Source organism: Equus caballus, chromosome 22 (assembly GCF_041296265.1).
Source record: "Equus caballus isolate H_3958 breed thoroughbred chromosome 22, TB-T2T, whole genome shotgun sequence".
In the NCBI taxonomy this organism is placed as follows: Eukaryota; Metazoa; Chordata; class Mammalia; order Perissodactyla; family Equidae; genus Equus; species Equus caballus.
In genome coordinates this window covers 40357927-40383219 of record NC_091705.1, presented here as the reverse complement: position 1 = coordinate 40383219, position 25293 = coordinate 40357927, and the positions used below count along the sequence as shown (strand labels likewise).

Below are 25293 nucleotides of genomic sequence, written 5' to 3'. Positions count from 1 at the left end.
GACTGGCCTCGGAGAGACCATCCCCGAGGAGAGGAGCACCGAGGGGGCTCCCGGGTGGGCATGAAGCTGGAGGTGGTGTAGCTCAGCCAGGGTCTCCACCACGTGCGGTCGGAAGAGGGAAAATGCAGAAAGGGTCGCACAGAACGGGACCACGTTAAGGTCAGACGTGAGCGCAGAGGGACTCTGTGCGTGTGCATCCAGAGTCTGGGCCCGGGTTCCCTGTCTCACACCTGTGGGCCCTGCTCCTGGCCTTCTTTCTTCCCATGTTCATTTTCCGGTGGATTTGTTATTTTTCCTGCCAGGGGAGCAGGAGGATGGGCTCCTTGACTCTGGACCCCGGCTTGTCGCCGTCTCCTCGGGCAGAGGCACGGCCTTGGAAGGTGCATGGCCAGTGGGAGGCGGGCTCTGGGAACCTGTGGCTTGTTGGGGAGCTGGGTGCGAGTCCTGCCCTGTGGCAGCCTCCCACCCCTCCCAGGGACAGGAGGGGAGCGCCACTGCTCAGTGAGAGGCTCTTTATCCCCTCTTGGGCCCGTCTGCCGAACCCCAGCTGAGCTGCTGGGCACAGCCTGCACCCCGGAGGGAGTGCCCCAGGATGGCACCCTCACTGCCCGCCCCCATCCCTGGGACCTTCCAGGGGTGTCCAGGAGGTCAGGTTGAGCAGCACCGTTCATTCAGTCCACAAATATTTCCCGAGTGTCAGCTGCACACCCTGGATGGAGGGAGAAATGAGACCAGTCCCTGCCTCCAGGGAGCACTTGGTCTCACGGGAGAGGTGGACACAGGAGTAACTGGGGTCACAAGGGTGGCAGTTTAACAAAGAGGTTACTAGCAGGGGGATGGAGCCTGAGGACCTGGGTTTGGATCCTGACTCTGCCACTTACTGGCTGTGTGACATTGGGCAAGTTACTTAACCTCTCTGTGGCTGTAAAGTGGGATGATGATAGTACTCAAAAAAGAGATAGTGGTCATAAAGCATCAGCAGAGGGTTGGCAGAATGAGTCCAATAAATGTTAGTTATTTTTTTGCTGACTAAGGGCTAAAATAGATAAGGGATGTCAGAGAGGGAGTGGGTGGTGAGAGTCTGGGCTGACCTGCTCAGTCTGCCTCAGGGAATCTGGGACAGCTTCCTGGAGGAGGTGACGTTTGAGTGGGGTGTTGAAGGATGTGAAGGAAAGGCTTGCAGGCTTCAGGAGCAGCCTGATGAGTGTGCGGAGGTGAGAACACCGTGTGTGAGAGCCAAGGCCTGCGCCTGCCCACAGGTGGGTGTTAGCAGTCGATACCAGTGCCAACAGCCCACTGTCCACGTGCTGATGGCGGGCAGAAGCTGGGCGGCGCCCCCCCTTGAGACCAGAGCTGGGCTCCCAGCTCCCCCCAGTTCTAACCAGGCCCAGTTCGAGTCCCTCACTTGGGTCTCCTGGGCATCTCGCTGGGGACCCTGGAACCTGCTCTGGGAAATGCTTAGAAAAGTGAAGCCGCTTCTCCCTGGCTTTAGCGTCTAAGCATTTACGCAAAGGTGTTTAAAAAAAACGTAAATGTAGGAGACAGACTTTCAGCTATAAAGTTGGCCTTCCCTTCTCACATTATTGTCCTCCTTTTAAGAAGAAGGTGGGGCGTCCACTGTGATCCACAGATTTCCCACAGGGACAAAGGAGGGATAACGGAGGCCCGAGTTAACTTCCTCCTCGCTGACGCGCAGGCCTCGACCTGGCTGGCACAGCTCACTCCAGCTCCCTCCGTACCCGGGATGGGGGACGGGCTGCATTTACTGTCGGCTTCAAGCTCAGAAGGTCACGGAATTGGACCCCACAAATTTAGAAGAGGGAGCAAGTCGGTTTTCCTTGGTCCCTCCAGATCCCCTCCTTGCTAAAAACAAGCGCTGTGGAATCCACTTGCTTTCTGCCAGACGGGCAAGGAAATCCCAGCTCAGCACTGGGTCAGGCAGAACCCGGCGCGGGATGCGCACACCATACATGTATCCTTACACGGAGCCTCATCCTGGGCGTTTACGCTGTGGTTTCTCTGTTCTCTGCCCCCTTAAATTCTGGAGAAGCCGCGTTCCCTCAGAGCTGAACTTTCTGGTCACTCAAATGCCTGTAGGAAAGGCCGCTTTGGGGCTCACTGGGATTCTGGCCCCACAGAGGTGGGTTGGTCTTGTCCTGCCCATCTGGAGGTCATCGCCTACAACCCGATGCCTGTCCAGTGTCTGGGTGTCCACTGAGGTCCTGCACGGGCCTCGTTGCCGAGCGAGGATGACTCCCAGGGGGCGGGCCACCATCCACAGTCACGTTTGGTACAGCTGGCGGTCGTCTTCCTCAGCTAACAGAGGACTCCCGAGTTTGGCCACCCCGGCCTCACTAATCCTGACGGAGTTCGAGTGAGCTTTTCCTTCTTACAACAAACTTCATTTCCTTTGCCTTCCCAAAGTTCTTCTTGGCACACGGTGGCCTCTCAGCCTGTCACCTCCCCGCCACGGGATGTGAGACGCTCACCCTCGCTGTGGGAGGACCAGTGGGGGCTCCTTTCTGGCAGCCACTTTCCAGCCCCTCCATCCTCGCAGGCCCCCAGGTCTCAGGACTCGGATGGAGCCGTGTTAAGCTCTTGGCTGACTGAGTGAACGCAGATCTGAAAACGGCAGCAGAGGAGAAGGGCTTTGGGGCCTGAGATCCGCGGGGCCGTGCCTCTTGCGGGGAGTGTGAGCGAATCGCTGATGTGTGCTGCATTTCCACTTGAAAGTAAAAGGGAGGTTTTTCAACAAAGAGGAAGCAGGAGCAGGTGCAGCAGGGAAGCAACTGGCTGGACTGCCTTTTGCTTTCTGGTCCAACCTTCCGAGCTGGGTGCCTTAGGCAGCATACTTAGCCTCTCTGAGCTAACGTGTGGAGGTGCAGTGCCTGGTGCGGGGCTTGGCATGGGGGGCAGCGTGGGCCCCATCCTTCCTCTGTGCCCCATATTCTAAGAAGGACTAATGAAGCAAATAAACTAATGACGACGTGGAGCTGCCTTAGAGAAAGGTGTGAAATTGTGATGACAGTGGTGGTGGTGAGGATGGTATGTGCTGACATTTATTGACACTTAGCAGGTACCAGGCACCTCTGTAAGTTCTTCATGTGTATTATATCATTTAATCCTTCCACAGCCCGTGAGGTGGGCATGGTTATCCCCCTTGTACAGCGGGGGGCCAGGGTCCTAAAGTCCTGACAAATCTTACATCTGAGACGCAGATGGGGCCGGAGAAAGCAGGTGGTCACAGCCACAACGTCCTGGCCAGGCTCTTTGCTGGGTGTGTCCACCCATCCCCGTGGGAGAGCATCCCGCTCGGGGACCTGGTGCTGATGTTGGCATGGATGAGGGAAGCGTGCACGGACAGAGGCGCCCTGGATGCCCTGGACTCTGTCCCCGTCTCGGTGCACCCGGCCACTCGGGGAGTCGGCACGGCCAGCTCGTCCTGCAGCCCTGGGCTGGGTTCCTGCTGCTTCAGAGCCGCCACAGTGCAGGAGCTGGCTTGTGTCCAGGGCCTGGCGAGTGACAGTCACACCCGGGGTGGAAAGATGCTCAGGTAACTCGAGGTTCTCTCACCCCAAGAGGACAGTGGATTCCCTGGGTCTGTCTGGGACATTCACCCCGTGAGTGGAAAGCGTGTGGAACTGCCTGTAAGACCAAAACCATTTCTCTGGCACGTCGTTGATTTCACATCATACGAACGTGACATGATGCCACCGAACCTCCTTCCGTGTCCCCAACAGCCCCCTGAGAACGTAGAATGAATCCTAACAACTGAGATGATGGAGAGCGCTCGGGGAGCAGGTGTCACACGTGCCGGCAGTGCTCTAGGAGCCAGTGTGACAGCTCCTTCCATCCTCTAGCGCCACGCGGGGACACGTGTGTATCAGTTTACGCACGTGGGAGCGTTTCGAGGGTCTGAGTGACTTACCCAAGGCCAACAGCCAGCGGGGCCGACAGTGGGGACGTGAGCTTGGGGCCGCCCGCTCCCACGCCCCCGTGTCTACACTCTGGGTTCTGCTTTAAAGTCGCTTCTTCTGCTTTCCTGGCAAAACCAGGGCCCGGATGGCCAAGCGGATGGTTTTGGTGACTTTGCAAACGCCACATGGCTCAGCAGAGGCGCAGGGTCGGAGCACGTGACCTCAGCCCCTCGGAGGCGCTGGCCCCAGCTGCGGCCTCCGGCGCCGATGATGCCGGGTTCCGTGCGCGCGCGGAGGCTCCGCTGCCGGGGGACGGATGGGGCGACATGAAAGGAGCCCGCTCGGCCTTGCCGGCCCCGCCCGGCGCTCGCTTGGAGGCGCTTGAAAGGAAAGCTCCGATAAGGCGCTGCTGCATCTCGGCCTCGACAGCCGCGCTTCCTCCCGCGTTGCGTGAGCCGTCGCCCGCCCGGGGCCTGGCGCGGAGCCGGGCGCGCCCTCCAGCGCGGGGCGGGCGGGTGCCGCCCTCTGAAAGGAGCCCCTTGGCCCGGGGTGGCTCTGGGCCGGAAAAGGGAAGCGCGGAGAGGAAGGGCTTTCTCCTGCGCCTTTGTGTGTGGTTCGCATTAAGCGAGGCCGACCGGGGTTTTGTTGTTTGTTTTCCCACTTTTCAGCGAAAGGATGACGGATGCCTCGGCGCGGCCAGCGCCCGGTTCTCTGGGGCGGCGCCCGCGCCCCCGCCGCGAGCAGAGGCGCCTCGGGGCTGAGCCTGGTGCGCGCGGGGTCCCCCACCAGCCCCGCGCTGCTCTGCCCCGAGCGCGATGCAGGGGCGCGGCGGTGCCAGGGCGAGCAGGGCTGTGTGTGCGCTCACGCCGGGGCCCTGGCAGCCTGTGGCCTTGTCTAGACAGGAAGATGTGTGTGACTGGATTGACAGGCCGCTCGAGGTCCTGCTGGGGCGAGAAGGAGCCGAGCCTCGGGGCCAGCTTCCCCGCCCGAGGGAGCCGGGGCTGGGTGCACGCAGGGGTGTCGGTGGCGCTGCCGAGGGCGCAGAGGCCGGGTGGAGCAGCAGTGATGGGCGTGGAGAGAGACCGGAGAGCAGGACTTTACAGCCTTTCATGGGAGCGGGGCTGGGGGCAAGGAGAGACTCTGTGTGTGTGTGTGTGTGTCCCCAGGGCTGTGTCCCAGCCGGCTTGTACCGGCTCTGGGAGCCGACTGTTGAATTGTCAGGCCTACTCCTGCGTCTCACTGTCATCTCTGTCCCTGAGGTGAGGGACACCCATCGTCTCCGGCCGGCAGAAGCAGTGTGTGTGGTGTGCCACCGCACGTCTTCTCCCCGATCCAGTGACACCACGTTGGCGGCTCAAAGTCAGCCCCGGCGGGTGTATTGACACCACGGAAACCGGCCAGCACCGCAGGCCAGGCTTTTCGCTTGGTCGATTGATCGTTAGCCGTTTCCCCCACCGCTGCATACCCCACAGGACGGAGGACAGACGGACGGGCAGTGGCTGCCCAAACAAATGCCACTTTTGGTTTCAGGAAAATACATGAAACTTTTCTACGTAGGTCGATTTCCCTTTTCCACCCCCTGCTCCGCACACGGGACCCTTCCCCAGCACCGGGGCGGGTGGGGGGCCATGTTCTTCTCGAACTTAGGTCTTTGGTGGAGCTTCCTGGTCCTTGAGCAAAGGGGTGCTGGCGCCTCCTGTGTCCGGGCACCGACCCACGTCGCTTCCTGACAGTCCCCTGATCCCCGGTGCCGGTCCCCGACCCCCGACCTCAGGGGTCGTCTGCCCCAGCGCCTCCTGTGCTGTTTTCTTGTGTATTTATTTTGGTTTTCTGTATATTTTGTTGTGTTTTTATGTGTACCTTTGATTTCCGACTGGTGATCCCCCCTTTCCTGTTTATGGTAGTGACATACAGTTTATTTTAAAATAAATTTCTGTAAGTAATAATATGAGTTAAATTTTAAAGAGAAAGATACAGTAACTAGTAGTCCACGAAAAGCTCAGGAACGTGGCTGGAGAAAGGGTGAGGTGTGGGGACCGCCACGGGTGTGCTCTCTCCCGCTTCCAGCACAACAGGAGCAGAATCTCATGCAGTGTCAACAGAATGGGCCTTGGAGCTGGACCTGCCCAGCTTGGAACCCTGGCCTCTCCCTTCCTGGCTGTGTGACCTTGAACAAATTGCCTAACCTCTCTGTGCCTCAGTTCCCTCTTGTATAAAATAATAGTCCGCGCCTCACGGGGTTGCCTTGAAGACTGAGTGGGTCGATGGACACCAGCACTTAGAACAATGCCCGCTATTTAGCGAGCACTCCACACATTCTTAACTGCCACTGTCGTTGTCGTGTTGTGGTTAATTATAGCACCCTCCTGTTAAACAGACTTTCCCCAGCATGGCGTTTTTGAGAATAGGCGGTGCTCCACAAATATTTGTTGACTTGACTTGAATCTCAAATTTTTAGAAAGCTGCCAGGCAGGCCTGGCACCTCTCAACCGGGAAAAAGCAATTCGGGAACCAGACAGAAAGTAAGCAGCAGTTTTATTTCGAGTGAGCCCCGTCGTCACTGTGCATGTGTCAGCGGCCGTCCCTTCCCCGTTTCCCCTCCCGTCTCCGGAAGACCTTTCTAGACGCTCCTTCAGCTGGTGCGGGAGCCGCGCGGACTGACGTGGGGTCGTGCCCGCCGGGCTTCTGAGCACTTGTGTGGATGGTCTCTCTGGACGTGGCAGGTTCTTTCGGGTCCACGTCCAGCGCTGGCTCTTTAGAGAAGTCACTTTCGATGAAGCCTTTTGTAAAGCAGACTTTGGCACTGATCTGTCTGCTGTTTGCATCTTGAGTTTTGTTGTGGTTTCTTTAATGGAGGTTTACCTGGGCGTGGTCGTCTCACTCCCATTGAAATGCAGTGGAGGGGACCCGAAGGCATGCAGGGACGATGTTCTCGTGCTGGGGTGCGATGTCTTTCAATTAGGCTAGGGTTTACTTGCATCTAACAGAAACCCAAAATAACAGTTGCTTAAACACTCAAAAATTTATTCTCTTACGTGGAAAGTCTAGAGATGAGCCGGCCAACGTACTACGAAGTCACCAGGAATCCAGGCTCCTTCTGTCTTCCTGTTCCACTCAAGGTCACCGCATGGTCCAAAATGACTGCTGGAGCTGCTGCCCTCACATCCGTATTCCAAGCAGTGGAATTCCAAGGAAGAAGGAAGACAGGGCCAAAGGGGCCCGCTTCCCAGCTGGGTTAGCTTCCCCTCAGGAATCTTTCTGCAAGTCCTCCCCACACTTTTGCTTCCATCTCATCGACTCAGACCTAGTAGGGTGGCCACATTCCTCTGCACACGAGGCTGGGCAGTGTAGATTCTTAGCTGGGCTCATTGCCACTTGAGATGATCATTGAGATCATTGGAGTCCTGTTACCGAGGAAGAGAAAATGGATAAAGGAGAGAGCGCAGTGGTCTCTGCCCCCACGGGTGACCTTGAAGAAAGACACTGCCACACCGTTTGTGGAGTACAGTTCAGAGTTCTGAGCCATGGTCCTCCATCTGCTACCCGCTGCTGGAGCCCGTGGTCCGGAGGGGAGAATACTGGACTCGTTGATGTGACAGGGCTTTGGGAAGGGTCCCTGGAGGACGCCACCAGATGGGAGGGCAGGGAAGGTGTCCTAGGATGACTGTCCCCGGGGACCTTTGAGAGTCTCTTTTGAGAGCCGGTGCCCACAACTTACACAGCCGCCTCTCTCGCCCGCCCTGCCCGTCCTGTCAGTGCAGAACTGCGCGTGGCCCGGCGCAGGCGCCTGACCTGCCGCTGGGAGGAGCATAGGTGAGTCGAGCCTGGTTCCCTCGTCTGTGCGACCCGGCAGAGCGCCCCCACAGGCAGAGCGCTCCCGGGAGCCGCGGGGGCAGCAGGTGCCGGGGCCTCCAGAGGTCAGCTCGAAAAATGCTGGGCAGGGCGCGGCCACTGTTACTTTTTATTAAGTTTTTTTCTTGTAACAAGGGTAATATACGCTCATTGTAGAGTGTTTAGAATATACAGATTACTCACTTATTAATGACCTATCAGGCACCTACTGTGTGCCAGGCTCTGTGTCCGTTTGAAGGAGAAAAGTGAGGTGTTCATTCCAAAGAGGAAACAGACATCGATCAGGCTAAACCATAAGTAGGGTCGTTTCAATTGTGATGAAGTGTTTTAAGCGGAAAAGGAAGGTGTTAGGAGAGACTGTCTGGGGAGGAAGTTTATTTTATATTGGGGTAGCCAGGGGATTCCTCTCCAGGGATGGGTTCATTTCAGTGGATATTTGAATGACAATAAGGACTGCGGCAGGCGAGAATCAGGGAAAGAACATTCCAGATAGAGGGAACAGTATGTGCAAAGGCCCTGGGGCAGGAGCCTGGGTGTTTCAGGAAGTACAAGGAGGCCTGTGGGGCTGTCTGCAGTGGACGAGGGAAGAGCAGCAGGAGAGAAAGCTGGAGACGGAAGAAGGAATTGCCTAGGCTGGACTTCGCAGGGCTTGGGATTCGAGCTGGATTTTTTACGCACCAGGAAGCCACCGGGGGATTTTGAGGAGAGGGGTGATGCGATGTGGTCTGACTTAGAAAGTTCCCTCCGGCTGCTTATGGAGAACCTATTTAGGATGGGGGCAAGAGAAAAGCAGGGAGCCTGTCCAGGGGGTGGGCGCAGCAATCTGGTGGGAGAGGGGGCGGTGGCCCCTGGGGTCGGGGGTGGGAGAATGGCTGAGATGGGAGGACAGGGGCTTTGAGGTTCTGCCAGAAACACTCTCTGAGGGAGGAGGGACAGGTTTCCAACCCAGATTTTCCTCAGAAAAAGCCCCTCCCCACTAAAGTCAACTTCATTGAAGAGTGGGCTGATTTTGTCCCTCAGGGGACATCTGACAACGTCCAGAGGCATTTTGGTCATCACAACTGGGTTAGGGGGGCGGGTTACTGGCACCCAGTGGGTGGAGACCAGAGACATTGCTCAACACCCTACGATGCACAGGGCGGCCCCACAACACAGAATTATCTGGCCCCCAAATCAGTGGTCACCGTGCGGTCAGTAGTGCTGAGGCTGAGATCCGAATTCACTCGTTTTTCACCCCATGTCTGAAGAAACTGCGGGGTAACAATGATCTCGCATGCTCCCATCCATCAGAGGGGTCCCCGATCCTCCTGCAGAGGGGCTGTGGCCCTCATGTGAGGGGCAGCTTCCCGCGCAGGCCCTTTCTCCGGAGGCCTCTGCTGAGTGCGGGAGCGAGCGAACGACTGAGTGATCGCAGGGCCGGCCTCCGCGGGAGGTGAGTCAGTGGATCGGCCCACACCCCCCATCGCGTCCTGGCCCCAGAGCCCGCGCGGCTCCCGCAAGAACGGGCTCCTTGTTCCCGAGTGATGCGTTCTGTTGCTCTGCCGCAGAGGCGGCTCAAGCCATGTGCAGGGGACAGGGCTGTGCAGAGAAACCCACCCTTTGAAGCGAAAGAAACTGGATCTTAAAATCCCAAAATAGAGTGCGGAAAGGTACACATCACGTCTGCCTTCTCCTTTTTCCCCCTTGTGGCAAAAGTGACTCAGAATTCTTGGTCTGGATCCAGCGAGACCTGCGCGGCCCTTGGGGTGGGGACGGGGGTGTGAGTCGACTGGGAATAACGCACCTCTTAATGCCCCGGCTGCCTCGGGGGCTCGCTCCCCTGTCCCCAGTCCTGCTTTTTCCCAGCCCACCATCTCGGGCTCCTTTCAGCTTTTGGCCGCAGTGAGAGGGGGCGTCAGAACTTACGCCTCGCCCCGTTGTCCCGTCTTGGCGAACCTTTCGGGGAAGCTGAATTGCACATTCTTTGGGATGTTTTCTCCCAGTGCTTGGAGGGGGCTGCCGTGGGCTGGGACTGTGGGATGCTCGCCCCAGCATCCTTGGGGCGTTCACACGCTGCTGTGTTGGGTACCACTGGTCAGGGTCACACAGCTGCAGGACCTGCCTCCAGTCCTCAGTTGGCCCCCCCCGGCGGGACTCAGTCCTCCCTTCCTTGCCTGCTTCTCCCAGAGCCCAGGTCCCCGTGGACGGTCGGCACTTTATTGCTCAATATCAGACCAGGATCTGGAGCAAGAGGCTCCTGGAGGAATGTCTGGACCCCTGTTCCCCCTTGCTGTCTTCGCTGACCATACGGGCGGCAGGGAGTGTTGTCCCTGCCTCGCTCTTCCCTCGCCATCTCCACAAGGCTGCCAAGTCGCTGCACTTTCGCCCCAGTCTCTCCCTGCCTGGAGGAGAGATTGTAAACTTCATTTTTCCAGCCTGAGTTGTCTCCCCTTTGGCTCCAGTGGAGGTGGCCTGGTATAATGTGTCTCTTTCACAGTGAGACGCATTCCTGCAGGGTGGCCCGAGCGGCAGTGCATTAGGCAGACTCCAAACTCGGGGATTCTCTTCCAGACACGAACAGGGCTCCTTTCTCAGGGCACTAGAGGGGTGAGTCACCTGGCAGTATGCTGGACCTGAGAACCAATCTGGTCACTTATTCACTCAGCAAATATTTATCGAACATCTGCTCTGTGCCAGCGACTGTTCGAGGTGCCGGGGCTCAGTGAGGAACAAGCCTGTGTTCTAGTGTGAGGGACACACAGCGAGCAGAAGCAGGAGATAACACTGGTCACCATCAGGAAGGAAATCAACAGGAAGCAGTGATGGAGTGATGGGCGGGGGGAGAGGCTTGACCTGAGCTGCTCAGAGAGGCCCTGAATTTAGACTGAGACCCCAAGAATCAGGAGGAACCGGCCGTGGGAAGACCTAGGGGAATAGTGTTCTAGGCTGAGGGAACAGCAAGTGCAAAGGCCCTGAAGTAGGAACAAACATCCTGTTAAGCAATAGGAAGGAGGCCCGGTGGCTGGACCAGAGCTGGGGAGATGAAGTTGGTGACGTGGGCAAGGGCCGCGTCACGCAGGGTTTCCTGGGCTGTGAACTGTGATGAGGAGTTTGCGTTTCATTCTAAACGTGCCTGAGGATGGTGACATTTTAGAGCTGAGACAGCCTTCGAGGTGACGTCTTCCAGCAGCTGAGACCAGGCAAGAGGAATTTGCGAAGTCACCCAGCCGTAGTACAAGAATATCAATAAGACTTCACATCTGTCGAGTGCTCGCTACACGCTGTGTCTCTAACCCAGCCCAGAGCAGGGTACAGTGTCATGAGCCCCATTTACCGATGGAGAAACTGAGGCCCAGAGAGGGGAACTAACTTCCCCGCCACGGCAGAGTGCGTCCGTGCCAGGATGTCACCCCGGTCCTGAAAGCTCTCAGTGATACACTGGCTCTCCCCCAGGAGGAGGGACAGAGAGAAGATGTGGAAAGCACTTGTTTGGCTGCTTAAAGAAACAAAACAACAACACTCCCTCCAAAGGTCGCCTGAGCAGGCCCGCATCCTTTCATCCAGGACTTCCAGACTCCGCTCCTATATGACTCAGTCGCTCCTTGGCCCGGAGAGGCGGTGGGTCAGCATGGGGATGCTGGTGGGGAGCCATGGCTGAGCTGGCATTTCTGCAGACTGGACCAGAAGCTGAGAGCGCAGAGGGCTGGGTGGGGGCCGAGAAGGGAGAGCGGTGTCTCCGGCCCCTGAGAGGAGAGGAAGGGGGCAAATGAGCCAGTTTCTTTGTTCGAAGACCCCCGGAGTCGGGGGTCCATGGGGAGAGGGGATGGGGGTGCAGCCCCGGGTCCTGAATCCCATTAGGCTAATGTGCCTCGCCTCTGATCTGCCCGCACGGTTTCCTCGGGGTCTCAAATGTGGACATGGTAATTGGAAACAAATTTAGCGTGTTTCAGGCCACGAAGCCTCTCCCGGCAGCGTGCTCGCTGTGCGGTAGATGTGTCTGGTTTTAATTTCCAGTGATGTGAGAAATATAGAATGACTTGATTCTTAATTTAGAATACTGAGGGAGACTGCCGCGTTTTGTTTGCGAGCCTGTGCAAAACGTCGAATGGTCTGTTGATGGCTCACGGCGCGATTGCAAAACGCGGCGGGCTCGGCGGGCACCGTGCACCGCTGGCCACACGGGTCCCCGGCCAGGCCGAGGCCGGGTGCAGCCGGGGCCCCCAGCTCGGGTCAGAGGGCCGCGTGGGGCGCCCTGCTCAGCACACCTGGCGATGGCGCCCGCTCTGCCTGGAAGGGGGCGGTCCAGGGAGCGGCCTTCGGACCGGCGAGTCCTGCCCACGCGGAGCGGGAGGCCCCGGGCGCGGCCGGCGGGGCATTGTCTGCGCTGGAGCAGCCGGCGTGGGCCGCACAGCAGCGCTTTGTGCCGGGGGAGGGGCGGGTCCGGAGCAGCTGCGGCCACGCCGGCCCCTCCTCCTGGCTCCGCTCCCTCCGGGCTTGCTCACGCTCACGCCGGCGGCCTGGGCTCCGCGGATGCCTCGGTGAACCGGGCAGAGAGGCTGCGGATGTTCTCGCGGGGGCGGCGGGAGGACATAAATCCGTTGCGCAATGTCAGGTGGTGATAAACGGCTGATGCAACAGAAAGCCGGGTGGGCGGATGGAGAGTGAGCTGGGGTGAGGAGCCATGTTGGGGCGGGGTGGGATGGGGTAGTGGGGGGAGAAGGCCTCCCCGTCAGGACTCGAATGAGGAGAGGTCTGGAGAAGAGGGGGGAGCCCCGTGTATGAGGGGAAGAGCATTCCAGCAGAGGGAAGGAGAAGAGTTGAGACGCTGAGGCAGGAGCGTGGCTGGCATGTGCCTGGCTCGCTCGAGGACAACAGGCCCGTGTGGCTGCTGTGGAGGGAGCGGAGGGGGCGCTGGAGATGGAGAAGAGGCCGCCGGATCATGTCTACTGCAAGAGTCTCCTGCAGCCGTCCAGGCAGGAGGTGGGCCCGGTGGAGAGTCTCCTGCAGCCGTCCAGGCAGGAGGTGGGCCTGGTGGAGAGTCTCCTGCAGCCGTCCAGGCAGGAGGTGGGCCCGGTGGAGAGTCTACTGTACTAGTCCAGGCAGGAGGTGGGCCCGGTGGAGAGTCTACTGCGCTAGTCCAGGCAGGAGGTGGGCCCAGACAAGAGTCTCCTCCAGCCGTCCTGGGAAGATGGCAGCAGCTCAGACCAGAGTGGTGGTAGGAGGGCTGAGGAGGGGCAGTTTAGATTTGGGATCGATTTTGAACGTTGAGCCACCGAGACTGCTACTCGACTGGATGTGGTGTGTGGTTTGCTTCCCCCTTGGTGCAGGCCCCGTGCTCTGAACTCACAGGGAGGCTGCTGGAGCACCGCCGGGCTCCTCCTCCGTGGGGGCCTCCACCTTGGGCTCCCGCCCTGGATGCTCTGTGGGTGGGTGCTGGGTCCTGACTTTCCTATAGGATGGGGCGGGATGTTCCCATGCGTTTGGACTTTCATCACTTTGGTTTTCTTCCTTGTGGGTTTAAAAGACATGTCAGGATTCGCAGAGGAAGCAGAGGGCTTCCTTCTCTTTCTCTGAATGAATGTTTTGATGCTATTTTTTACATTATACATTCAGAAAATAGTTTTTGTGTTGAATTGTAACCATTCAAATAGGTTCAGGGGAGCTGCACCATGGGCTCCTGGGACAACACAACTCCTCCCTGGGAAGGATCAAAATCCAGTGGATGTTCTTAGTAGGGCCTGATTTTTTTCTACTTTTATTTTTAATTTTATTTTGCATAGACACACACGCAGACATACACACCTTAAAAACACAGATATATTCTCACTTTTATGATATATTTTGGAGATTATTCTCTGTCAGTATATAGTAAAGCTTCCTTATGGTGCCCATATCGTTGTTCAGGTTGTGCACTGCACAACTCCAGGGGGTGCCATTCATGTTATCTGTCATGCTGGTCCCCGGCATACTCATTCTTTTTTATAACAGCTTTATATTCCATAATACACCACTGCTGACTTAACCAGTACTCTTGACGGGCTTTGGGTTGTTTCCAATCTTTTCCTATTTTAAAGAGTGCTGGATGGAATAACCTTGTCCTTAGTTTTTCCCGCACATCTGCAGGGACGCGCACAGGATAAGCCAGGCACGGGAAGTGGAATTACCACGTCAAAGAGGGTGTGCGTTTGCAGTTCTGAAAGATAACTGCAAGGTTGTCTGCTACAGATTTGTGGGCCCCCAGTTTCTGCAGACTCTGCTCGCAGGTGCCCATGTTCCCTCCAGGTCGCGTTTCGCCGGAGCAGCACCCTGTTCCGTCTTTCGAGTCAGTCCCACAAGAGCAGAGGGAAGCCGTGTTCCTCCTGCAGGCAGCCCTGGGTTCGAATCCCGGCACTGCCTCGTACTCAGCTCTGCGCCTCGTTTTCCACTTCTGTCAAAGGGCGGCGAATAGCTCTTTACGAGGACGGAAAGGGGCCGATGTGCAGTGAATAATTGGGCAACTGCAATTATGACAAATACAACAGAGGACACTATTATTGGGAGGCCCCGCCGCGTCCGGGGAGCATGGAAAGACTTCTTGGGAATAATATTTGAGCCACACGCTGTAGCCCACTAAGAATTAACTTGGACAAAGGTTGGGGCGGGGTGGAGGGGGCATCGTTCCTAAAGATCCGACGCAGGGAAGACGCGGTCAGGGGTGGGGGCGCCGAGTGGGCGGGGCCGGGTCACGCATGCGCGTGGGAGCCAGTGGGCGCCGGGGGAATGACGACCGCGTGGAGTTTGTGGAAGGTCCTTCTGGCCCCGGGGGGGAAGCTGGGTGGGGCCTGGAGGGGGCGCAGGGAGACTCCTTAGGAGAGAAATGGTGGGGGCTGGACTAGGGCGGAGTGATGGAGCGGGGAGCGTGGTGGATTTGGGTGCGCTTCAGAAAACAGAATCGACGGGACTGTGAGGTGCATCCAATATGGGGTGAGGCGGAGGGAGGCATCAAGAAGTAGGACTTTCCATGAGGTTATTACGCGTGCTCGTTGGATGGCTGTGTGATGCTTTCGGATGACTGAGATGGTACAGTTGCGGACTGGTGTCCCTGGCGCGTGTGTGTGATGGGCGTGGGGTTGGGGTGGCGGGCACGTTCTGTGACTTTGACATCCCAGGTTAAAGGCGGGATTTGGGCTCCCCGCGCATCGGTCCTGCCTTCTCCCCGCGCCCCATGTGCCGTTGGGAACGGCAAGAGAACACCCCGTGGCCTTTCCCTTCTTTCAGAGTGAATTCTTTGAGGATGATACCAATTTCCTAATATTCCAAATTCAACAACAAAAAATGCTACTTAACATTGTTAAAGTTTGATTTTAGTAAAATTCAAAACAGTTTCTTTGGCCCGCTGCCATGTGGAAAATCAGTCCCACATTTTGGGTTTGCTGGCAGCTTCGTCCAGCTAAGCGGATTTAAAAAGCTCTGCGCAGAGTTGATAGAAAAATCATTTAAAAGGAAGTGTCGTTTTCGAGTTCTCCTTGCAGTCTTTATATGGGGGGACGGTTTGAACGACCTCAGTGCCCAGCCATAGGGGTTAACGCTGTGGTTCCTACAGAGGTCGGTCGCTCCAGGGCTGGGACAGGGCGAGGCCAGGGAGGGGGCAGGATTTAAGGCAGCAGTGGCGCTCAGGTGCCCACCTGGCATTGGCACAACCCTGAGTGCCCGTGCCTCCTTAAAGCGTTTGCTCCGGCCGTTCACGGCGCTGGGCTGGTGCACGCTCTGCTGTCGCTTGAGGGGGTCTCATTAAAGAAGATTTGAAGTCCAGAGGGACGTACAGCAAAATGCTTCCTTATTTTGTGGGAGTATTTTCTTTATAATTTATGTTTTTTATATTGTCGATTTTTTATATTGTTGATTTATGTTTTTTATATTGTCGATGATCCTGCGGTGAAGGAACCCTTATGACTCTTATAACCAGGCAGAGGAAGAGTGAGTATCCGCAGGTGGCGAGGCTCTTTGTGCATCAGGACGGTTAACTGGCCGCTGAGCGTGGGCAGAGCCTGACTGGGGTGGGGGTGGGTCTGAGGAGCTTTCTGGGTGACACTGTGGGTCCCTGACATGTGGAGCCCCTCTGGGTCCCTTTGTGGAGCCGGGGGATGGACTGGCCTGTTCTAAAACGCACGATCCGGATAATTCTGCTCTGGGAGAGCTGGCCTTTCCCTGAGTCAGGAGTCAGCTGTGACACTGAGGAAGTGAGTCTGGCCGTATCCCTGGGGTTCACCCCGATGGCTTTTGAGCTGTGGGGTCAGGAGCAAGTCACTTAATCCCGCCGGATGAGCCTCCGCTTTCTCATCCAAAAAAGGGCTGGCCCGCCTTCCCGGGAGCGACGTGTGCTGGCTGAGCCAGCTGCCACGCTCCCTGCTCGGCATCAGCCCTCACTATGTGCCCAGTGCACTAGAAGCACCCCTTCTTCCTGGAGCCTTGTTGACTGCCTGGGAAGTTACTAGAAGCAGCAGACTGCCGCTCTCGTCTCGGCTGCAGGGAGCAGGGCCTCGTTCGCTTTGGACGCTGGCTGACCTGGAGCCTCAAGCGTCTGCTCTGGCTGGAAGGCCGCCCTGCTCGCCAGGCCCCGGAGAAGGCCGCACTTTTGCAGAAGGCTGGAGCGAGGCCCCGAGACTGAAGTCTCCCTCGAATGGGGATGACAGGGTGTTTGGGACCTCGAGGCCAGATCGTGCCATCCCAAGACATCAAGCTCTATTTGCAAGACCCAAATCACTCAGTTTTTGGAGAAGCAAGTAAAGGGCTATATGCTGTTTTACCAAACCTTCGGAGAGATGGCGAGGCCCCCCTGAAGGAGCCTGCTCAGCCCTCAGGGCGCTGGTCACCTCCCTGCTCCCCATGGGGAAGGGCAGGGTGTGGATCAGAGAATCTTCTTCTCCTGTGGGGTGGCCAGGTCCTCTGCCCGGCCCTCCACCGCCCGGCGCTCCGTGTCAGGGGCCGGGCAGCCACAGAGAGGCTTGGGTGAGTGCCTGCGCTCCACCCCGGAGGCTGTTGGGGTGTTCTCACTCCGTGGGTCTTCCACATTCGTTCTCCGCCGTTCCCTTCAGTCCTGTCCTATCACCGCCGTGTTTTGATGTGTGTTATCCTCTGATGACAAGGAAAATTCTCATTTCACGGTCACCTGCTGTGTGCCGTGCTTTGGGGCCGTGCAAAGGTCGTCTTGTTTAGCCTTCAAAAGAGGCCTGGGGAGTGGGAGGTGATGTCCCTGTTTTATGTCAGCAGATAGAAACTCAGAGGGCTGCAGTCACGGCTCCAGAGTCACACAGCTAGTGAGAAGCAGAGCCAGGGTTGAGACTCAGGTGTGTCTGACCAAAGTGAGGTCCTTTCTTCTCTCTGCGATACCACGCCCCTCTCTGGTGTTTGCTGGGGAGGGACACTCGCCAAGGTGAGGTGGGTTCCATCTGCGCTCATTGGATCAGCTGGTCCAGCTCAGCCAGGGCGCCGCTCCAGGATGTAGACACTGGGTTTCTCTCTCAAGGAGCAGAGTTACTTGTTTGTGCTGATTTCTGTTGTCTGTTTCTCTCTTTCCCTCTGCCTCCCTTCCTCTCCCCCATCCCCTGTCTCTCTCGTTTGTCAGGAAGAACATGCTTAGTCTTATAATTTAGGACTTACTTGTGTTTCATGATCCTCACTTTTTGACCTCCAGTCATAGATCATAGGGCAGCTGAGAATCCGCTAGACGCCAAGGGTGCGGAGAGGGTGTCAGTTCAGGGGGTGACTGGGAGCCCGACAGCCCAGGGTTCTCATCCTGGCTCTGCCCTGTACTGACGGTGTTGGCTGGGGCACATTGCCCGACCTCTGCAGGTCCCGGTTTCCTCATCTGTGAAATGGGCCCGTCTTACATAGAGTTGCTGTGATGCCTGTGAAAGTGGATGCCGTGCTCGGCCTGAGGGAAGCGCACGCTGTGCTGCTGCCTTCTTGTTGATGGTGACCGTTCGTTCAACACGCTTATGCGTCACACAGAACAAAATAGACAAGGTCCCTGCTCCCCTGGACCTCGTGTTCAGGTGGGAGAGAGAGGTGCCAAGAAACAACTAACGAAAAAAGAAAATTTCAGATGGTAGTGCAATAATTATTCCAGCAGTGTGCCAGTGGATGTTTAATATCTGATTCTGCAAAAAACAGCCCCTATTTGTAGCATTTGCCAATTTTTGTAGTGTAAATATTCCTGCTGTGGCTGATTTCAAGCTACCAAAGTGACATCCGCTGGCTTTTAAAATCCTTGAACATTTAACAGTGGTCAGGCTGAAAGCTGGCTGGCTCCAGCGCTGGGTGTGTGTCAGTAATGTGGTTCAGGGAAGACCTGGAGATCCAAGATTAAATGTACTGGTGGAAGAGTATTCCAGGCAGGGAAGATGGCTGTGCAAAGGCCCTGAGGTTGGAAAGAGTTTCCTTTGCTCAGGGAACAGAAGGATGGCTGGTTTTGGCAGAAGCCTGATGGTATAGAGGGAGAAGAAGGCAGAGGCTGGGCTGTCACAAGCCTCAAGACCGTGGCACCATGTTTGGATTTTCTTCTAAGGCCACAGGAAGTCTTTGGAGGGTTGTAAGCATGGGCGTGTCTGGGTCTGATATGCACTTTTTAAAGATCATTGGGCTGTTCTGTGAAAGACCAGCAAGAGGCCAGTTAGGGGGAAGTGGTGGTCACTCCAGGGAGAGGCAGTGGTGGCTTGCCCGAGTGTGCCGTCGGGGGAGGGGACACAAGTGGCCGGATCCAGGTGGGGCCGTGGGGACGTGACACAGTTCATCTGCAGGTGTTCCCTGGCTGTTTCCCATGGTGCCCTCCGCCTGCAGTTTCCCCTCTGCCATCGGGAGGAGGGAGGCAGCTCAGACCATCGGGCTCGCTATCTCTTCCACCTGCTGTTCTTCGCAATCCCCTGCGATCCTGTGTTTACCACTTCCTGATAAATCCAGGATGTGAGAGGAGGAAATATATTTATCTCGAGTCCGAGTGTAAAGCAACAACAACAAAAAAACAAAATCTCTTCTCCACACTGCCCTCCTTCCTGTAATTTTTATCACTGAGAACAGTGCCCTGTTCTTTGGTTTGCGTGGGGGAGAAAGATAAGAGCTGCGCCTTCGATTTCCATTTTGCTTGCCCTCGGCCGCCTCTCAGGTGTGTGTCAGACACGTATGTAAATGTCGTGGGCGTCGGCCAGGCGGATTATGAAAAAGCTTGGCATCTGACTCTGCTTCATCCCAGCCTTTCTCTTTGTGTAGTTTTTAGAAGGGCTTGAGGGAGCTCCCTCTTCTGGACCAGCATTATCCAGTAGAACTTTTCTCGAAGATGGAAATGCTCTGTATCTTTGCCATCTATTATGGTGGCCACCGGCCATTAGGGGCCACTGAGCGCTTCAAATGTGGCTGGTGCGACAGAGAAACTGAATTTTCAATATTACTTAATTTCTGTGTTATTTACTGTATTGGCGAGCACAGTTCTAGAGCACGTGTAAGCATCCATGGCCCTGGGGCCTTTGCTTTGTGGCAGTAGACTGGAGATCCTACTGGAATTTGTAGAACTTCATGGAAGGGTGGGATCTTAGTGAGCTGTCACCTGTCGTACCTCCCGTCGATTTGCAGAGAAAGGAATACGCACAGAAGGGCAGAAGGAGTAAATGATGTGCCCGGCGTTTCTCAGCAGCAAGACAGGAACCCATCTTCAGTCTCTCCACTCAACATCCAGTGTTAATTTCACAAGTTTCAAAGCATCTGTTCTTCCTATGACACTGTGAAGAAAGTCCGGGTCCTCTTGGACCACCTTCCCAACCTTGGTCTCCTCCCCCATCCCTAGAAGAGATCATGGTGTGGTTGGTTTGGAGTGCATCCTTTCACACCTTTCCCCGTTGCATTTACATGTGTATAAATGGAGGGATCAAAAACATTCTGCATTTTAAAAATAAGTTGTATCACACTATCTGTATTTTTCTGCAAATTGTTTTTCTCTTTCAACAGTGTGTCTTAGATCTGGGTCAGTTCATAGATCTCTATGTTACCTTTTCTGAACTGCTGCAGTCTTTGATAGCCTGGACATGTCAGACTACTCAGAAGCCTATTGATGAAACCAATTGTTCATTATTCCGTTTGTTGTAGTAAACATTTTTGCACGTCTCCTGGCTGCACAATATTTCTTCTGGGGCACATACTGAGAAATGGAACTGCTGGGTCATAGGGAATATGTGTTTTTAATTTCAATAGCTGCGACTCCAAAATTCTTTAAAATAGTTACACCAATTTATGTTTCTCTCAGCTGCATGGGAGTGCTTGTGTCCCCACGGTCCCCAAACCTGTGGATACTCTCAAATATCTACATGCGTGCCCGTCTCACGGGTGAAAAATGGTTATCTCCTGGTCGTTTAATTTGCATTTTCCTGTTTATGAGTCAAATTGAACATCTTTTCTGTGCTAATGGCTATTTGTTTTTCTGTGAATTGCCTGTTCAAATCTCTTGCCCATCTTTCTGTTGGATACTTTTACTAATTCATTCAGCAAATCTGTACTAGAATGCCTACCACGTGCCAAGCATTGTTCTGGGTGCTTGGGGTTTTGTGGCGAGTTGGAATAACCAGACATCACTGCTCTCAAGGAGGTGATGTTCTAGTTGTAGGAGAAAGCCCTAAGCAAAAAGAATTGAGAAAATATATGGTGTTAGATGGGATAAAAAGAAGGAAAAGGAGATAGGGAGAGCTCCTAGGGGTGGGAGTCAGTTTTAAATAGGATGGCCCAGAATCCTGCTTTTATTCTCTTGTAGACATTCTTTATATATTCTAGGTACTAATCCTTTGCCTCTTCTATGTTTCACATATTTTCTTCCAGTCACTAATTTCCTTTTGACTTAGATGATGGTATTTTTTGCCTTGCTCTTCCCTTTTTTAAATTACAGAATCTAACACAGTCATGTAAAAAGTGAAAGTTCATTCTTCTGATCTTCCCAGGCCACCATTGTCAAGAGGTCTGGTTTCTCTTTTCAGGCTGTTTTCTATCCTCACTACCATGCGACACTTCCCCCCAGCTTCCACCCACCAATGAATCATAATTTCTGGCTGTTTCTCCATAATTGCAATTCTGATCTACCAAATTTTTTCCCACGGCTGCTTAGTATTCCATTTTAGAGAAGATCCATGTAATTTATCCAAGAAGTCCCCTCTGGCTGGACATCAAGGTTGCTTCTGGTTCTCCATTCCTCCAGGCAATGCAGTGATCCTGTGCTCTTTCTATGCCCACGAGCTCCTCTGATCTTTTTTGTTTGTTGGTCTACAGCCACCATACCCTGCATGTTCAGGCTGCCATAATAATTTGATTTGTTTTCTGTCCCCCCAGCTCCATGGCTACATGGAAAACAAGCCCCTGGGACTTCAGATCTTCATTGGGACGGCCGATGAGAGGATCCTTAAGCCCCATGCCTTCTACCAGGTGCACCGGATCACGGGAAAAACTGTCACTACCACCAGCTACGAGAAGATCGTGGGCAACACCAAAGTGCTGGAGATCCCTCTGGAACCAAAAAACAACATGAGGGCGACGTAAGGGCGGGGGCTGAGGGTGGGGGCTCCTTATGGGGAGGAGAGTAGGGCCAAGTGGCAGATTTGGGACAGGGGACCTTATGGGGTTGAAGGAAGCAGCTGTGGATGGTGGTTCCCAATCTGTGATGGACCCATAGAGATTTCTGTTTTAAAAGTTCTATACCTAAATATTTTTCATGTGTATTAGAGAGAAGAGTCCTCATGCATCTTTGGATTATGTTGTTTGGGATACGGTTAAATTTATTGACATTTAAAAAATTTATTTGACCTAAAGAAACTCACAAAGCTAATCTGCGTATGGCTAAAATTTTGGAAACATGGCACCCATTATTGGAGTTTAAAAAGCTTTTTATTAGAAAATGATCTCAAACTTACAGAAAACCTGCAAGAACCATACAAAGAACTCCTGTGTCCTGTTTACTCAGATTTACCAGTTGTTCACATTTTCTACCTTTACTTTCTCGCTCTCTTTCTCACCCTCTCTCCGTTTTCTCCTGAACCATTGGAGGGTTAGTTGCAGACGTCATGGCTCGTACTTTTAAGTACTTCATCGTGCATTTCCTAAGAATAAGATTGCTCTCGTGCATGACCACCGTGTGTTTATCAAATTCAAGATGTTTAGTATTGATACCCTACTCTTATCTATTGAGTAATCCATAGGCAATTTCTGCCAGCTGTGTATTTGAGTTTTTCAGATACTTTTAAGAGTAGAAAAGTTGGCTTGAAAAATCTCCCTGGAGAAGCAGTGTCCGCTGGGGAATGTCTCCACTGTGTGCTTTACCCCCATCTTGGTATAAATTCCCGGCTGAAATATTATCACTTATTGCCACCCCCCCCCCCCCCCCCCCCCCCCCCCCCCCCGTGGCTGGCGGCAGAATTATTTTGTTTAATGCCTAGGGTGGTCTCGTGGATGGTCTTTCCTGCTCACTCAGGTGGTCAGTTGTAAGTGAAGCTTTCAACCTTCTGGCAGCATCGACTGTGCCGGGATCCTGAAGCTGAGAAATGCCGACATTGAGCTGCGGAAAGGCGAGACGGACATCGGCCGGAAGAACACGCGGGTGAGGCTGGTGTTCCGGGTGCACATTCCAGAGTCCAGTGGAAGGATCGTCTCCTTGCAGACAGCGTCCAACCCCATCGAGTGCTGTGAGTTGGCCTCTGGGTTGGGTGGGTCTTTGGAAAGTGTGCTGTCCGTGACCTTGCACCCCGGGCGGTGTCCCCTGGGCGAAGCGCCCAGCAGGAGTGCACAGGACCCATGGGGATCCACACGGGGCCCAGGATGACCAGAGGGGCAGAGACAAGCACGCTGAAGGGCTTCGCTTTACTTCTGTTTACTTGTGGAGGGTTTTGTGGCCTCACAAGAGGTTAAAAAATATTATGGCTAATGAGGAACCTCCAGCTTTGTGTAGAAGATTCGACGTGTATAAATGTTCTGGTCTTAAAAAAGGTGGATGCAGTTGGGGTGAGTTCATCGTCCGTAGTGTCCTTTTTTTCTTTTCCTCCTCCTCTTTCAGTAACAATAACATCACAGTGGCCCTCGCTTGTTGAGTGTGACTCCGTCGGTCAGTGCTCAGCATGCCACGGCTCATTGAGTATTCACAGCAGTCCTTGAGAATAGCTGGTGTCATGATGCCCGTTTTACGGAAGGGGAAGGAGAGAGATGAGGGTTTGGGTACCTTTTCCATACAACCCACAGTGTCAGGGCTGGGACTGGAGCAGGAGGTTTGCCGTGCAAGAACCCCGCTCCCCAATCACCCTCAGCCCATTCCTGAGTGTTTACTGAGAATCTGCTAGGTGTCCGGTGCGGTGCCAGGGATCTGCAGATGAGCAAGACTTTTTCTCTGTCCTCAATGAGCTTATAGTCTGGTGGAGATAAAAACACCCAAAGACGCAGAAGATTTTTGGAATCCAGACACAGGGGCTGAGATCTGCCGTTTGAAAGGATCCTGAGCAGAGACCCGTCTCAATTCTAGCAGGGTTCGAAAGAAGCAGCTGCTTTGAGCCCATCCTCAGGAACTTTTTTGCAAGTTTTGTTGTTGGTTTTTGCCATTAGACATGACAAAGCTTATTGTCTCTTCAGTTTTTGAGAGTTTAGATGTCATTTTTAAAAGCATAAAGAAGAAAAAAGTAAACATTGTTCCAGAAACAAGAACTGTTTATGTTATTTTTTAGTGTCTTTGTTCTAAGAATATTTTCGTGTTACAGTCATGTTTCATATTCAGTTATGTTTTAGGATTTTTTTTTTTCTTTTTACCAGACATTTTACCATAACTAGGTTGTCACGAAATCAATTGCCTGCAGAGTCCAGGGACGTAGGGGAAACAAGTGAAGTGGGTCGAGTGGGCAGCAATAGGGAGTGGTGGAGACTGGGGCCAGGATGGCACATTTCCCACCTGAATTGGCTGCTGTTCCTCAACTCCAGCTAGCATTTCCATGTGGGAATGTAGACTCAGTGTGGTCAAATCTTCTGATTTTTTAAGATAAACCAAAAATCTCCTGATTTTCAAAAAGCAGCGGCAAATTCAACATACTCTGTGGATCAGACGAAATCTGCACGTGGCTTCAATTAATCAGAGGTAGTCTTAATCAGACACTAATGAGTAAAGGGAAAGCATGAATATTTTATGCAGAAAGGGTTGAGGGAGACTGATCTTCAGGGATTCCGGCTGGCAGGGAGAGAGAGAGCGGGTGGACCTTGTTTGGGAGAGAAGCCAGAACTTGGTCTTGGGTCTTTGGAAATGGATGAAGGAGCCGTCTGATTTCTTCCAGCCTGTGAGTCAAGATGCAGACCGGGCTGAACTCGGTGCTGAGTTTCTACTCTGCTTTTGGAGAGAAAGACCCAACAGCAGACAATAAGGGAAAATAAGTGTTGAAAAGCATATCATCACAGATGCATTGGAATTCCCCTCCTCTACCCAGCAGACCCCACCCCTGTCCCCCGAGGGCTCGTCATGGCCGCTGCCCCACCCTGGCCTTGGTTTTGAACTTCTCGAGAGGTTTTAGGAAGAAAACTCTTCCTCAGTGATTTGGGGGATTTTGAGAAGATAAGGTCTCCACTTTCTGGGAAATGACTCACTCTCCAGGATGGGGCTGTGGTTTGTCACAAGTGGGGAACAGAAGGCCTCGAGAGGGACCGTGCACAGGAGCCATGTCCCTCCCCGTCTTTGGGTCCCTCAAGTCAACTTATGTTGGTCTAAGACTTTGAGGCTCATCCTTGAACCACATGCGCCTCCAGCAAGATGTTCAGGGCATTGTGAGGTTGTTTGCATCTCCAGCACAGGGTTTTTCTTTTCTTCTGAAATAGCGTCTGGCTGATTGGACTACCTTGTTTTGACAGATAAGGAAACTGAGACTTCTTGGTAAAGTGATTCACTCGTTTTTACTGGGTAGCTACCAGAGCCAGAGTCTCCAGCTTCCTGGTTCTGTGAAATACCTTCTCCCTTTGGCTTCCGTGACGTCGCCCTTTCTGCGATACCAGACTGAGCTGCCACTTGGCCTCCCTCCCTCTCCCCCAGAATCTTCTGTCGTTTTTATTTCCTTCTTTGTTCTGTTTTCCTAGACCGGCGTGTGGTAGTTCCATAAATATTTATGGATGAATTGACTGACTGCTTGATCCTTAGGGAGATAGTCAGTAAATATTTATTGACAATCAGTCCATAACATGTGTTGACACGGTGTGCGTACAATAAATATTTATTGCCTAATTGACTTAGTTCATACCCTTTGGGGAGGGTGAGTTGGTAAGCAAAGCACTCCGTGGGCTGGTACTTATTTGCAGGGCGAACTTATTTCCTTTGGAGGTGCCTTTTATGTGACGTTTTAGGGATCAAGGATAAGTTCTCAGATTCTAGTAGAAAAAACTTGAATAGGCCACTCTTTGGAAAGGGGACTTATTTGCTAGAAATGCAGATTCCTTATGCTCGTTTAGAGGCCAGCGTGTCGGCGTGTCAGCCGTATCTCGCCTTGCGCAGACGGGGGCCCCGGGTGTCTCCGCTCTTCTGTCT

The 25293-nt window shown here is 54.1% G+C and overlaps 1 protein-coding gene across 7 annotated transcripts in view; it reads left to right on the top strand.

Moving 5' to 3' along the window:
* Positions 1–25293, top strand: part of NFATC2 (nuclear factor of activated T cells 2) — a 156900-nt gene that overhangs the window by 59321 nt on the left and 72286 nt on the right. For all 7 annotated transcript variants that reach the window (XM_005604786.4, XM_070247049.1, XM_005604783.4 and 4 more), the window contains exons 4-5: positions 21090–21292; positions 22263–22435. In XM_005604786.4, coding sequence (XP_005604843.1) covers positions 21090–21292; positions 22263–22435 — 376 coding nt within the window. The remainder of the gene's footprint in view (positions 1–21089; positions 21293–22262; positions 22436–25293) is intronic.